The 16315-nt window shown below is 34.9% G+C and overlaps 1 protein-coding gene across 1 annotated transcript in view; it reads right to left on the bottom strand.

Moving 5' to 3' along the window:
• Window positions 1-330: 330 nt before the first annotated feature.
• Window positions 331-16315, bottom strand: part of ATP2B1 (ATPase plasma membrane Ca2+ transporting 1) — a 135486-nt gene continuing 119501 nt past the window's right edge. The window contains exons 19-21 of the mRNA XM_024754423.1: window positions 15547-15654; window positions 13548-13730; window positions 331-3604 (exon numbers count right to left, since the gene is read on the bottom strand). Of these exons, the coding sequence (XP_024610191.1) occupies window positions 3293-3604; window positions 13548-13730; window positions 15547-15654 (603 nt within the window). The 3' untranslated portion in view covers window positions 331-3292. The remainder of the gene's footprint in view (window positions 3605-13547; window positions 13731-15546; window positions 15655-16315) is intronic.

Below are 16315 nucleotides of genomic sequence, written 5' to 3'. Positions count from 1 at the left end.
TATTGACAACTTTGCATTAGTTAATGAAAAAATAAGGTCTTACATTTAATGTGAAAAACTAATCTTTTTTAAAACCCAAACATTATTCTCCCCTGGACTGCAAAAATTATCTCTTGTGCTACAAAGATTGAAGACAGTGGGTAGGAGAGTAGGGACAATATACCCACTTTCATTCTAGGGGCAAGATCATGCATATTAGAACACAGCCATAACATTTCAAGTACATTACAGAATTTTCATCAATTAGGTTTTTAAAATTTCAAGTAGAAAAAAAGAATTCCCAAATATGATGTTCAAATCAATTTAAATATTCAAAAAGTTCAGTCCCCATTCAGAAACAGATAAACAGTATATTTATTAAATGAGTTAAGACAAATAAACTTTACAAATAGACAAATAATAAAAGGCTCAGTGGCTAAAATAGATGGTAAGCATCATTGAAAGAAATCAACACCATCACGGTATCTCAGTTGGCTTACACGTGTAAAAAGAAATTTTCAAAGAGCAATTTCACAGAAATGAAGCCAGTTTTTTTTTTTTTTTGCTTATAAACAAATCACCATTTCTTGGTTCAAAACTGACATCTGTTATGAAAATTACCATATCACATATTTATAAGATGACAAGGAGTAACTCATCTTCAAAGTGCAAGTAAGTCTATTTACAACCACAAAAAAGGCAATGATGAGGAGAAAAAGATTTTTAAAAAATATACAAAGATTAAAAACATTTGGGATGCAAAATTAAACAATTTTTTGGTTAGAGGATAAAAGAGAAAACGTGATTGAATTACAGATGCTGATTTCAGCTATACATACTATATAATGGGATCCAAGATCTTTAACAGCTTGTTTGCATTTTTTTCCACTTACATAATGCTCTGGAAATTTCTGGTAGAAATTACAGTGTCTCAAAGAGAGAAATACACACTAAGCATGTCTTGCTACTACTTCATGGATGTCAATAAGACCCGTTTATGGATTAGAGTTGGTGTAAAAAGCCATTGCCTTGAGTTGAAAAATGAATACTGTAAAAGCTCAATACAAATCCTCCAAAGCACATGCATTTCTAAATCTTTTGGTAATTACATTCATATTTAAGCATAACCAAAATAAAAAAGAAAACTGAAAACATTTCCCTTTTCTCTATTCCCTATGCCTTTGTAGGCTCTCCAGTTGATAGGGTAAATTTTTAGAGCTGAAAGGGTTCTTCAAGATAGTCTAGTCCACCACCCTCATTTAGGGTAAATGATTTCCCCAAGGTCATGCAGCACGTTAATGGCAAAATCAAGACTAGAAACCAGGTCCTGACTCCTAGCCTCGTATGCTTTCCAGCATATCATGCTACCTCTTTTTACAGTATGATTTGCTATAAATACCTGATGAATAATGTACAGTTACAAATGCTGACAGAGCCAATGTTTTTCTAAGTCTTGCAGAGGCTAACTGCAAAGGACTGATGGAGAGAAAAAGATTCTCCCCCACCCACCAAAAATATCAAGCACCATCAACTAAATGTTTCTTTGCTGGGTCAGCACTCTCAGATGTTGTAGTAGTCCTCGTAAACTTTATGTCAGCCTGAGGATTGTATATCTGATGCAATCTGGGCCCTAACACAATGTCAGTTCCTAAAAGGTAAAGACAAGAGGCAAAAAGGGGGAGAAGGTAGACAAAAGAAAAAAAGACTTAAAGACTCCAACTGGCTTACAGATGGGCATTCCAGCATATGGTTAATTATTACATCTAAATATGTATATTTTTAGGACCTTTCCCACCTTTTCACATCATCTCATTTTACCTAATTTGTTATTTGGCCACTTAAGAATGAAAACAAATGTATCAAAGACAATGGTGGTCATTATTTTTTTTAAACTGTGAGACTATTTTAGGCAAACTAAACTCTATGAGGAACATGTCAAACTGCAATGATTTCCTTAATTTGGTTCTGTTAGACCTGCCACCAAGGAATTAAAGGGGGTACTTCATGGGGCTGTTACCATCTTGAAATTTATTCCAATTGTGGTTAAAGAGAACAGACCGATGCACCATATATGTAGAATTGAGTAAAGAAGCTGAAATTTCTTTTTAAAAAAACATCGCTGTGTATTTATTTAATAAAAGGGCATGTTTATTTATGTTTACAAACAAGTTTCAAAAACAAAAGGAAAACATGTATGCTTCTACTTATTAACCTTTTTCAAAATGCCAACAGCCCTCATGCTGTATGAAGGTTTCTAAGGATTTATTAGAAAAATCAATACAGTTCACTCACAGCTCACCAAGACATCACTGAACTAACATGTTTAGACAAAAACAAAAAGGACTAAAGTTCTCTTGTAGTTTGATAGTTTGATTTAATTTGATTTGCCTGAAATAACAAAAGCATTTCAAGCATCTTTCATTATGTAGTTGATGTCCTGCATTAAACAATCTACTAAATTCTGAACAAAGGTTATTAGCAAGTTTTCAAAAATTTTTAAAAATTAAACAGTTGTTTCAAAACCATTAAGTAGTAAATGTATTTAAGAAACTAATTAGGACAGATGCCATAACTTCATTAGAACACCACTGCTCATGTTTTTTTGTTTTGTTTTGTTTGTTTTTTGTTTTTTTAAACAAAGCATTAGTGTTATCTATTTGGCTATTAGTATCAGCAATTTATCTACAATATTTAACAAGGTAAATTGTAGGCAAAAATTTAGTACAGTTTCAATAGAAACACCCCCCCCCTTTTTTTTTCCTGAAAATACAGCAGTATTTGAAGGACTAATTTTTCTCTGCATCAGTTATAAGGAAGCTTCCCATCTATGAACAGGAACAAAAAAAGTATCTACAAACCTTGTAAACAGATCTGTATCATTTATAAACATAAATAATCCAAATTATTAACAGCCAACAGCAGAAATTAAAGCATCAATTCAATGATCCAGGGCTCTTTGCTTGCTTGCCCAGCTTTACTCCTCCCTCTCTCCCATCAAGGATTGAGATAAACTAAAGCTTTGCTAATACACTGTTCAGGACCATTCTTAGGTTCTACTGATGATCCACAGGTCAACTTAAGCTGAGTTACTGTTTCTGTCAGTTCATTTCTCCCACCCCCCAAAAAGCACCCTCAGTCTGGCAGAAAGCTTTGCTTTTTTTTTTTTAAAAAAATAAATCTACATTCGTACAAGTGTGTCTTCTGTTGAAGTCCAAAGACAAGAATACTATCTTGTCCGTCACAATATGTGAAAAGACCCAGTTTCAATTTGTTTCTTTACAATGCAGCTAGTGTGTTAACATTCAGCTTACAATCAGAGTGATGTTTCCAAACTATGTAGTGGGCTTCCTGGGGATGAAGAGGTAGCAGACTTGTTCATTTCTATTGTAAGGTAAATCCCGCTGTCAACAGCATTGTTATTTTTGTTAGGAGAGGGTGGAGGACTGGAGTTACGTTTTGTAGGAGCATCATCTTCAGCATCAGTGTCATCAATAAGGGGGATATGAGGCTCTGAATCTTCTATCCTAAACTCAGGATGTGTCATAAAGTTGTGAATTGAACTTCTTGATTCCGGTTTTTCTAACCCTTCATATAAAGAACTACGAAATGCATTCACCACTCGAATCTGTAAACATCAGAAAACACAGAAAGATATCAGTATGCCATTAGCTTAATTTAGAAATGGTTCATTTATGAGTTTGAATCCACAAACAGCTAGGTATGAGTGAATCATATTTGCATGTAATGCAGTGGAACTTGCAATACACTGTAAAAAAAAATGAATATTTTAGTAGGACACTACAGACCAACAAAACCACATACTCTAAGAATTAAGAGGTGTAGAATTCAAAGTAATACTAAGAAAATCTCATTGTCACTGGCTAAGAATTTAATAGCCATTTTATAGGATTTTTTCCCTAAAAAAACAAAATCAAACAGCAAACAAACATAAAATTAACCATACACAGCTTTTAGCTAATTTTTTAAATGAAAAAAATTATAATTTTTGAAAATAATTCAAATAAGTTAAACAAAGTCAAGCACAGAGGGTTACTATTAATCATGCTAGGAATTAGGGTGTCACCGACTATGATAAAGCCAAGCAAATATAAGCTGAATGTCACAATGAACTCACATCTACCCCACTATGCCCTTAATTAAAAAATAAAAAGACAAAACCCAAATAAATATCTATAAAATGCCATTAAACAGCTATAAATATTTGAGTATATGCCATTTGTCAGTCAAGTGTTAGTGTTTTTCTCTATAATAATAAAACAAATAAATTTACATGCTAAACTTCATTGGAAAGAACAGATTTAAAACAAAACAAAACAGAACAAAAAGCCCTCTGGGATCCTTCTGTGAAAAATTTCCCCAGGAGAAGACACAAAGTCTTCTAGCATTTTCACTCTTAAACATATAGCTCAGCAATTCACCTTCCTTCTCAGAAGTCTGCTGTATGGATGAAGAGAGGTTAACGAATAATTGACTCAAATACATTCCTGCACATACTGACGTTAGGTCTCATTAACCCAGTGTTGTAAATAGTTTAAAAAAAAAGACAAAATCCAAATAGCTGAGCATCTAGTATACATCAATTCAAATAGTGTTTGCCTTTGCTTTCTAATGAATCCTGTTTAGCAATGAAGACATCATTTACTCATAGTTAACAGAAGTAACTGATACTGATATTCCAAAAAAAGATCACTAAACTCATCTTATAAGTCACTAAATTCACCTCATAAGACAATGGCATTGAAAAAATTAATTTCTTCACAGGGATATTTGAATTTATTTTTTTGAAAATGTAGTTTATGCCCACTTTTTACTGTATATATTTAAGGCATACAAGACTATTTGATATACATCTACACTATGAAATAATCATTACAATCAAGTTAATTAACATATCCACTACCTCACACAGTTATCATTTGTGTGTGTCGAGAACACTTGGGATGGTACCCTCCTAGCAAATTTCAAGTATACAATACAGTATAGTATTGTTACCTGTAGTCACCATGCTATACGTTAGATCTCCAGAACTTAATTCATCTTGTATAACTGAAATGTTGTACCCTTTGACCAACATCTCCCAATTCCCCCTCCCTCTAGCCCCTGGTAACCACCATTCTACTCTGCTTGTATGAGTCTGACTATTCCAGATCCCCACTTCTAAGAATTTATCCAAAGGAATTGAAATCAAGATCTTGGAGCGATTCCTGCACTCCTATGTTCACTGCTGTCAGTGGCCAGTAGGCACAGAGAATACAAACTGAAGGACCAGCCAGCAAGTCTGGTTAGTGATGAGAGCTGCTCAAGATGACTCTCAAGTTGTTGCTTATTTGACTTGGTTGCTGGTATTGCTAATGGAGCTAGAGAAGCAGTTGAGATGTTTTGTTTTGACCAGTCTGGGTAGAAGGGAGTAGTGAAGAATCAAGGGGAAAATAAAAATCAATTTTTGAAACATGTTAAATTTGGGGAGCTGCAGAACATCCAGGTGAAAATATCCAGAGCTCAGAAGAAAGGTATGGGTTTAAGTTAGAGATCTGGGAGTCGGCAGAGCTCTAGGAGGAGCAGTGTAAAGAGTTATAAGCAGGTGAGTGCAGTGAATATATTTGTATAAACAATTACACTCACACCTGTGGCAGGTGAAATTAGATTCCTTTTTACCGAAGCTTTCCAATTTTGCTAAGACTTTTTTTCCTATCTGACAAAATGTATTAAGTTACCCTAGAACATCGAAGCTTGAAAGGATATGCGAGATAGTTTATTTCAACCACTTTGCAAATAATGAAACTGAGCAACTGAGGACAGGTGGCTGCCTTGCTGGGTCACTACAAATTAGTGCCAGAATGTCTTAGAACCAAGCTTTCTGTACTCCCAACTCCAGGTTCTTTCAAGTCAATAAAAGAAGAGAACATATGGACATCAGCTTTATAAGTAACTTCGGTAGAATAAGATACTTCCTAAGATTTAGGTCAGCACATTACAAGGACAGCTTAGAAATGCTGCAAAGCAATACAATTTTCAATAAACAGTTCTCACATTAGGCACACATAATAACATCTAGATTATCTAGGGGCCACTGAGCCAGATTTGTTTTATTTTCTACTCATAAATAAGAAAGCACTCTCGATCTAAGGCGTGACACTGACCTAGTTTATACTTGCCCTCATCTCTGTTACCTTCTATAGGTAAAATTCTCACAGTACTGTAGTAATTCTGAGTAATTAAAAAGTGCCAACTGTGTGCATTATACTGTAGGTAGACAGAAAACTACTTTAATACCACAAAGAAATCAGTTTAAGCAGAAAATGATTACCCATCTTTGACAATCCAACCCTTATTGTTTACCTAGTCTTTTAACTCAATTCTTTTAATAGCTATTAAGACCTACTATGCACAAAACTATAGCTCATAAAATTATAAGAATTAAGAAAAATTCAACAATCCCTATGTCAAGAAAATTTTTTAAACAGTAAATTATTGAGGAAAAAAAATCAGAGGCATGAATGAGGCACATATGGCAAACAAAAAATTGAAATGATTATTATGATCATAAAGTAATTTTAGGAAACTGAATATGTAAGCATTACATTAAACTTTAAGTAACAAATCAAATTAAGATCATGTACCCTGCTAAACCACCTATTTTCTTAAATATAATCCTAACTTTTGATGGTAGAAAATATTACTGCCCAAAACACTGTTATGTAAGGAGATGGCTTTAAACTATGAGGCTACTTAATCAGTAGCTGATATATCTTACCTTCTACAACAGACTGCCCATTTCTGAAATTTGTATTCATCACTACCTTTATTATGTGCACCATAAAGAATTTCAATGGTAAAGTAAAAGATACTGTGCAACAGGGAATAAAATTCGAGGTTGCTTTTCAAAGCTGTGTACTTGCATATCAAATTTTCTCAAAGTGAGACTCACCTGTGTAATATATAATGTTTTAATTACCTGGAATAGGGGTTGGAAAACATTTTCTGTAAAGGGCCAAAACAGCAAGTATTTTAGGCTTAGTGAGCCATACGGTCCCTGATGCAGCTACTCAACTCTGCCTTTGTAGTGTAAAACTACCAGACAGTAATTAAATGAATGAGCATGGCTATGTTCCAATTAAAAACAGGCAACAGGCCAGATATGGCCCATAGGCTATGGTTTGCCAATCATTTATCTGGAAGTCCAAATTTTCCCTCAATTTCTCCTTTCCAGGAAGGCGTAACTATTGATTTAGCAAAAGAATTTACTAACCGTGAAGACTGATATTAGAAGGATACACTTTATAAAGAAAAACTATAGAAAGTTTCCTCTTCAGATTTTTAGAAGATCTGACTAATAAGTGAGGAAAAAAAGATGCCCTCTCCAGAGATGTTACAAGCCTAGTATATGACAAAGTTGAAATGGATTATAATTTCTTCATTTAGCACAGTAAAGACTCCAGATGAGTCTTTGAGTATAGTGGGGGAGGGGGAGGGACAAATTAGGAGTTTGGGATTAACATATACACACAGCTATATATAAAACAGAAAACCATGAGGACCTACTGTATACCACAGGGAACTCTATTCAATATCTTATACTAACCTATAATGGAAAAGAATCTGAAAAAGAATACATATATGTATAACTGAATCACTTTGCTGTACACTTGAAGTTAACACAACATTGTAAATTAACTATACTTCAGTTAAAAAAAAAAGGTTAAAAAAAAAAAAGTCAAAGCAGTCTGACAAACACAGATATTTCTAAGATTATTCTATATTAGGGCAGGAAACCAGTGAGGAATTTAACCTTTCATTAAATGTATTAACACCATTACCCTCACTACATGCGCCCAGCAACTCACAGGTTTCATATATAGTTGTGCATCAGAAAAGAGCACAGAGCACATCACCTGAAGCAGGTGTGGGTGGCTATGTCTTCAGAGTTTGTGCTTGATTTGATATTTAATATAAAGCCTGGAATACAATTATACAGAGAAATACAATAAATATGATACACCTAAGGTCATGTGATACCACTCCAAGTGAAAGAAGTCAATTACTTAAAATTTTCTGAAGTAAAAATAAACAGAATATATACCACCTAGGAGATAAACTTGTCAAAAAAAAGTTTAACATAAAGCTAATCAAGAGGAAACAACCAAATCCAGAATGCAGGACACTTTATAAGACAATTTGCCTAGATTTTTTTAAAAAGTCAATGTTACGAAAATTAAAGGCAGAGAAAATAGATCCAGGTTAAAGGAAACTGAAGAGTCATAAACACATGTTATTGAATGTCTTTCCTTCGATCCTGGATCAAAAAAGCTATAAAGGACATTTTGGGGGCAACTGGAGAAATCTGAATATGGACTGTATATTAGATAAAATGGTATCAAAGACAGATTTCTTGGATGTGATTATACAGTATGATTATATAGGAGAGCACATAGTGAAGTATTTAGAGATGGCATTTATGATATCTGCTACTTACTTTCAAATGGCTCAAAAAAAGTATATATTAATATTATATAAAGTAGACATCATAAAATATTAGGAAGTGGTAAATCCAGGTGAAGATTATTCATATATTAATCTTTCAACTTGTCTGTCAGTTTGAAATTTTTCAAATTTAAAGTTTTGAGGGGAGGGATTAAGTCTCAGTTTGGCTCCTTCTTGTGGGATATAAACGGATGTTTACTTTCCATTCTAGCCCCATCAACTCCTTACTTTCCATTACTCCTTTAGTATCAAACTACGTCAGTTGAGGTCTGCTTTCCCCAATCGACAAATTCTGTCAGGTCAGCTTGGGAATCATTTCCTTTCGGTAATTTTTCCTGACTTCTCAGGGTGGGTTAAGGACCCTGTTATAACATTCTCTGTTTCATCACCATGTAGAAATCCCCAACTCCTTGTTTGCTTCCCTTACTAGATGACAAGATCTGGAGGTTCTAGCAGCCTTGGCATATAGTAGGCCTTCCACTGTTTATGAAATACAGCTAAATGAACACTAATAGTAGGAGAAGAAGGGATGAGTGATAATATGTCCTCTAAAGCCAGGAATAATGTGAAATCCATAGGAGGAAGGCATGCAACTGACATCAGCCATCCCAGGAGTAAGGCCAGGCAATTTGCATACACCATTTCATTCAGGTAGGTAGTACCACAGTAATTTCTAAAAGGAAGATTCCTATCTGTCCACGTATGTAAATTTAACATCCTGTCTAAATGTTACAGGGTCAGTTTGTCTTTACAGCACTTGTCTGCTCTTTGCTGTACATCATGTTGCCTCTGCTTATTAGCCATGGACAAGTCATTTAAACTCCAAGTCAGTTTTCACACCTATAAAATGGGGATAATTCCTGTTCTGCCTGTTTTGCAACACTGTCAAAAATAAAAAATGAAAATTACTTAAGCAAAGAGTGAACAGATAGGCTCTGCGTAAACAGCATTGTTTTCTCCCCTCAATTCATCCTCTCCCCAGCTTCCCAAAGTTCCTCTAGTTCTTAATTGGCTAAAGACCAAATGGAAAAGATAGGTTTCTGGCCAAATCAGGTATCTTAGCTGACTTCAAGGGTAGGCATGAGGAATGGGTGGGTTTGTATCTTTAATGCCTCTAATATACTAAGAATCCACCATGGACTCAAGACACTAATTCAGAGTAAGAATGATATAGGTTATAAGACTTCTGGAGAGTTTACTAAAAACCTTTTACTAAAAGTCATTTACTAAAAACCTGAAAGAAAATCTGTCATTCTAGTCAATTAATGAAAATTATGACTTATAATAATTAATCAGTATAAATCACATGATCATCTTTCAACAGATGCAGAAAAGCACTTGATAAAATTCAACATCCATTTATGATAAAAGCTCTTAACAAAACAGGTACAGAGGGAACATACCTCAACATAATGAAGGGACAAACCCAGAGCTAACATCATACTTAACAGCGAAAAGCTGAAAGCTTCTCCTCTAAGGTCAGGAACAAGACAAGGATGTTCACTCTTGTCACTTTTACTCAACATAGTACTGGAAGTCTTAACTAGAGCAATTAGGCAAGAAAAAGAAACAAAAGGCATCCAAATTGGAAAGGAAGACATAAACCTGTCACTGTCTGCAGATATTATATATAGAAAACCCTAAACACTCCATCAAAAAACTGTCAGAACTAATAAACGAATTCAGTAAAGTTGCAAGATACAAAATCAATATGCAAAAATCTGTTATATTTCTTTACACTAATAACCTACTTGAAAGGGAAATTAAGAAAACGATCCCAGACTTCCCTGGTGGCACAGTAGTTAAGAATCCGCCTGCCAGTGCAGGGGACACAGGTTCAAGCCCTGGGCTGGGAAGATGCCACATGCTGAGGAGCAACTAAGCCCGTGTGCCACAACTACTGAGCCTGCGCTCTAGAGCCCACGAGCCACAACTACTGAGCCCACGTGCCACAACAACTGAAGCCCGCACGCCTAGAGGTCAAGCTCCGCAACGAGAAGCCACCGCAATGAGAAGCCAGTGCACCGCAAGGAAAAGTAGCCCCCCCTCACTGCAACTAGAGAAAAGCCCATGCGCAGCAACGAAGACCCAGTGCAGCCAAAAATAAATAAATTAAAAAAAAAGAAAACAATCTCATTTGCAACTGTATCAAAAAAATAATAAAATATCTAAGAATAAATTTAACAAGGAGGTGAGAGACCTGTATATTGAAAACTACAAGACATTAATGAAAGAAACTAAAGATGACACATATAAATGAAAAGATACTCCATGTTCACAGATTGGAAGAATTCATATTGTTAAAATGCCCATATTACCCAAAGCAATACAGATTCAATGAAATCCCTATCAAAATTCCAATGGCATTTTTCACAGAAATAGAACAAACAATCCTAAAATTTGTATGGAACCACAAAAGACTCAAATAGTCAAGGCAATCTTGAGAAATAAGAACAACGCTGGAGGCTCCCTGATTTCAACTATATTACAAAGATATAGTAATTAAAACTGTATGGTACTGGTATGAGTTTGCATAAAAATGGACATATAGATCAATGGAACAGAACAGAGACCCTAGAAATAAACCCATGCACATATGGTCAATTAATTGACAATAAAGGAGTCAAGAATATACAATGGGGACAGTCTCTTCAATAGATGGTGTTACGAAAATTGGACAGCCACGTGCAAAAGAATGAAACCGTACCACTATTATCTCACACCACACAAAAATGAACTCAGAATTGATTATAAAGACTTTAACGTTAGACCTGAAACCATAAAACTCCTAGAAAAAAAACACAGATGGTAAGTAAGCTCCTTGACATAGGATGATGATGATTTTTTGAATCTGACACCAAAAGCAAGAAAAGCAAAATTAAACAAATGAGATTACATCAAACTAAAAAGCTTCTACACATTAGAGAAAACTATGAACAAAATGAAAAGGCAACCTACAGAATGGGAGAAAATATTAGCAAATCATATATCTGATATAGGGCCAATATCCAAAATATACAAAAAACCTGTACAACTTGATAGCAAGAAAACCAAACAATCCAATTAAAATACGGTCAAAAGATCCAAACAGACATTTCTCTAAAAACTATCTACAAATGGCCAATAGGTATATGAGAAGATGCTCAATATCACTAATCATCAGGGAAAGGCAAATCAAAACCCACAATGAGGTATTACCTCACATCTGATAGAATGAAACAGAAACAACCTAAGTGTCCACTGATGAATGAATGGATACATATGGTGTACACACACACACACACACACACACACACACAGAGGAACATTATTTAACCATAAAAAAGGAAATCTTGATATTTGTGAAAACACAGATGAACCCTGAAGGCATTATTATCCTGAGTGAAATAAGTCAGACAGAGAAAGACAAATACCGTATGATCTCTCTCCACAATGAGGTATTACCTCACATCTGATAGAATGAAACAGAAACAACCTAAGTGTCCACTGATGAATGAATGGATACATATGGTGTACACACACACACACACACACACACACACACAGAGGAACATTATTTAACCATAAAAAAGGAAATCTTGATATTTGTGAAAACACAGATGAACCCTGAAGGCATTATTATCCTGAGTGAAATAAGTCAGACAGAGAAAGACAAATACCGTATGATCTCTCTTATATGTGGAATCTAAAAAAAAGTGAAACCCAAACCAAGCTCATAGATACAAAAAACAAACTGGTTGCTGTAAGAGGTGGGAGGTGGGCAGTGGTGTGAGAAATGAGTAAACTTAAAAAAAAACAAAACTGAAAAAAAATTAAAAGAAATGCACTTTCCCTACTTCTTTGGAAAACTTAATAGAACATTTTCTTATCTAGGAAGCAATTCTAAATTAAATTGATTATATAAATGAAAAAACCCACATACATACCAAAGAACTTTGAAGCTTATACAGGGATGCACTCTCAAAACAAAACAAAATAAATTAAAAATTCACAGCAAGGCCACAAAGTCCAAGCTAAGAAGGCAAACACCTGGCTATATGCTCAGAACTTTTCTTCAGGGTACTAACTTACTTTACAAACCGAACAAGATACAAGTCAGAATGCCTAAGTTCATTTTTAGCTTTAAGAATGCAATTTCTTGGTTCTGTTAGATCAGTTTCAAATCACATGCTTTTGGGAATCATGCAGTATGGAACATGTTTAAAGGCATATACTCAAAAATTTATAGTCGTTTCACAAATTCTAAGCTACAATTTTATTCCCCATATTAACTATCAGAGTTAGCATAGAGACAAGCTCACAGATTTCATGTCTGATCTTTGGTTGCAATTGTTCCACCTGTTATCTAACCCTCTAAGAAATAAAACAATCACAACGACAACACTTTGAGGTCTCAATCCACTTTACGAAAAGAAAGCTTTATGAAAAGCCTGAACAATGAATTTAAACATTAAGGAGAAAATGAGAAACGTTAGGTGTGTGAAGTAGGAAATGTTAATTTCATGCACTTAGGAACACACACTCACACCCCACAGTAGTAGAAGCAGTAGAAGAGGAAAACACTACATGTGTAGGGGTAGAAATATTTGTTACATCATGATGCTGGCTGGCGATGGAGGGTTGCCGCCTTAGAGCCCCCTGAATGGAACTTCCACTCTGGAAAGCATTCACTACATCCATCTGCAAGGAATCAGAGATTGTGACAGCTTGCTCAGCAAGAGAGAGAGAGAACAAGAGAAAGGACCATTCCATCTATCAACATATAAAAAGTAAAGAAAAAGGCACTTTTTACAGAGCAGATAAATAGGCAAGAGTAGCATTTGGAGATGAAGTGGGGGAAAAAAGCTAGGAAAAAAGGAGCTTAGGGGCATATAGACACATTCTTTCATGGTCAGTTAAAACTTTCACCCATTCCAGGCACCAGTACTATTTTTCAAAAGAATAAGTTTTGTGGGTTGGGGAGGCTGGAAAGGAAGCAAAGGAGCACATTCAAACCTCCTCCCCAGGCCCGAAAGCCCTGGGGTCCCGTTCCCATCGTCTCTCCTACCTCTCCACCAGACCCATACCTGCGTTTGGATTCTGTTCAGACCTCTAAACCACAAGATCTGGCCACGCCGTAACTCCCGCTCAGCGTGATCAATCTCTTCCACGTCCTCTGCTAACTCCTCCTCAGGTATTTCTTCCTTTTGTGTTCCATGACCAGCTTCTTTTAGGAATTTTAAACGGCTAGTTGGAATTGTTGAAATAAGCTACAACACAGGGGAAAGAACTCAGAAACAAATCATATCAAACTACAATTAAACCGATCAACTTTAATACAAAAAAGGTATGGAAAGTTGCAAGGATAGCCAACTATCTTTACCAATGAAGCAATGAGATCCTGTCCATCAGAGGCTTTCTTTCTCAGAACAAAAAATATCCTTCTCTTAGCTACACAAAAGATTTAAGTTTGAAGGCTAGAAAGTTTTCCTGAATGGAAATAACCTGATTACATTTTCATATTTTATTTAGGACATTCAAGACAGTGAGTTATACAACCATGCTTTGATATATACGTATTTCCTTAAACTCATATTAATGATATTTATTTCAAATAAAATGAAAATAGGTGATCTTATATGATGCAAAAGAAGTTTACATTTCATTAGTGCTTTAAGAATTCAATGAGAAAAAACATACCAAAATTCAGAAAATCTTCAAGGCTGAGCTAGAAAATAGCTTTTGTTTATTGAATGTATTTATTTTCATAAAGTACAACTATTTAAAATTGGATTAATACTGATTGAGAATGACACGAAGCAAGAACAGATGCCCGAGAAGACAATAAAAAATACCAATACACCAATATGTATTAACTTATAGGTGTTCACAGCCATTCCTTAAGGAAGCTGGGAGAAACAGGCATGCAGTCAGAATCAGAACTGCTCAGAGAACTTCTAGTCCAACCACCTCATTTTAGAGATGAAACAGGTTCAGAGACACTGGAAGTGACTAGTTCATGGAGTGACTAAGACCCTAGCTTTCCTGACCAACAAAATCAGTGCTTTCTACCATTGCACACTTAAAATCAATAGACGTCAACCAAGGACAGTAACTGATGCCTGTTAGGCGTGTACACTGTACTGAATTTCCTCTTCCTGAAATTAGCCAGATTTGGGGGGAGGTTGTAGGGTTCGGTTTTGCCTGCGAGGGAACATTATGAAGTAACTAGAACGGTAATAATAATAAAAAAAAAAACTGTGGGCCCAGTACGGATCCTGCTTAAAAGAAGATCTCAATGAAAGAGGCTTTATAATGATTAAGAAGAGAAAGCTCAGAACCTAGAAACACAATTAAGAAAAAGGTGAGATAAAAGGCACATAAAGACTGAGTTAAGGTTAAGTACAATCTGAATATTCAGTCTGACTGACTTGCAAAATGACAGTAAATTAGCTCACACCAGTTACACACCATAACATAGGCTGGTTTTCATTTATGAAAATGTTGGTACAGATTTTCTATCAGTTTTATAGTGATGGTAATGGATTTAAAATGAACAGCACACACACCGTTACCACTTATCTTTAAAAAAATGACATATATCTGCAAGTCAGCTATCCATAGTGAAGATTAAGGATATCTAATTTTTCAGGCATTGTATTTTATACAAACACTGTTGAAGCCATTTGATCCAAATAATCTAAAATGTCATTTTGTGGCCTATTTTTCCAGATACCAGTATTTTTATAGAAACATTCTTCACATCAACTGAAACTCAAGATTTTTCCAATGCTACATTTTTATTAAATTACATAACAAAATGATAAAAAGTCTAAAGTATATAATATTTTTATTAAAATATTAAATCTGAAAATGCAAAAGTAGGTCATAGAGCAAAAGATAGATATTAGCATTCTAACCAGTTATAAATGCATCAACTTAGTAACAGTTGTAAAACTTGTTCTAAAAAACAGAATGAAAACTACTTAGAATCAAGTTATAGAACTGATTAAAGAATATACACACTAGAAATTTTTTTTAAAAAATCACTGTAGGTTTGAACAAAAAATGATGAGATTTTTTTACCTGGCCCCAGAGTAACGTTCCCATTCCTAGGAATATTGACCATAGCCACTGTTCTATTGAAAGTTCTGAACAACTGAAAGGTTTTCCACCAAACTGCACAATTATTATCTAGAGGAATAATCAAGAATAAATTTATTTAGTGAAGTTGTTGACTTATACTCTGGCCCATGCTCCTTATCTCATTGTGGACTTGTAATGAACAGACCAGTAGCTGGTCCACAGACCACACTTTGAGTAGCACGAAGGCATTGAAGAATGATACCCTACATCAACTGTTTTGGGTATATCAACCTATGCGAGGAACTAAGTTTTATCAGACTTGCTTGATAGAGAGACAGGCAGTTACATTTTTGCAATCCCCATATATTAAAAACCGATAAAATAAACCTAACTTTAATAGTAAGTAAAAACTAAAATTTTAGCGTGTCATGAACAATGATTTTTTTATAAAATACTTCCAGAAACTACACAACAAGTAAGCAACACTTTCCCTAAAGTTTATAGAAGCTGAAAGCTAAAACAGAAACAGTCTGCACAGAAATAATTAAGTCTAGGGTTTTGGTTTTGGTATCCACAGTACACAAGGTATAGACTGAATAAACTTCAAAATTCTTAGATCTTCATTTTGAAACTAGCATCATCCTTAAAAGCTCACCTTTTAAGTTTAAATCTTACTGTGTTTACTGACCTCCTGGTGTGATCATGCACCATTCACTTACCTGCTTTGATTCCAGATTCTGCTATTAACAACCATTGACACAGAGGAGTA

The sequence above is a fragment of the Neophocaena asiaeorientalis genome, unplaced genomic scaffold (genome assembly GCF_003031525.2).
Source record: "Neophocaena asiaeorientalis asiaeorientalis breed wild unplaced genomic scaffold, Neophocaena_asiaeorientalis_V1.1 scaffold92, whole genome shotgun sequence".
NCBI lineage: Eukaryota > Metazoa > Chordata > Mammalia > Artiodactyla > Phocoenidae > Neophocaena > Neophocaena asiaeorientalis.
This window is presented reverse-complemented; position numbering and strand designations above follow the sequence as displayed.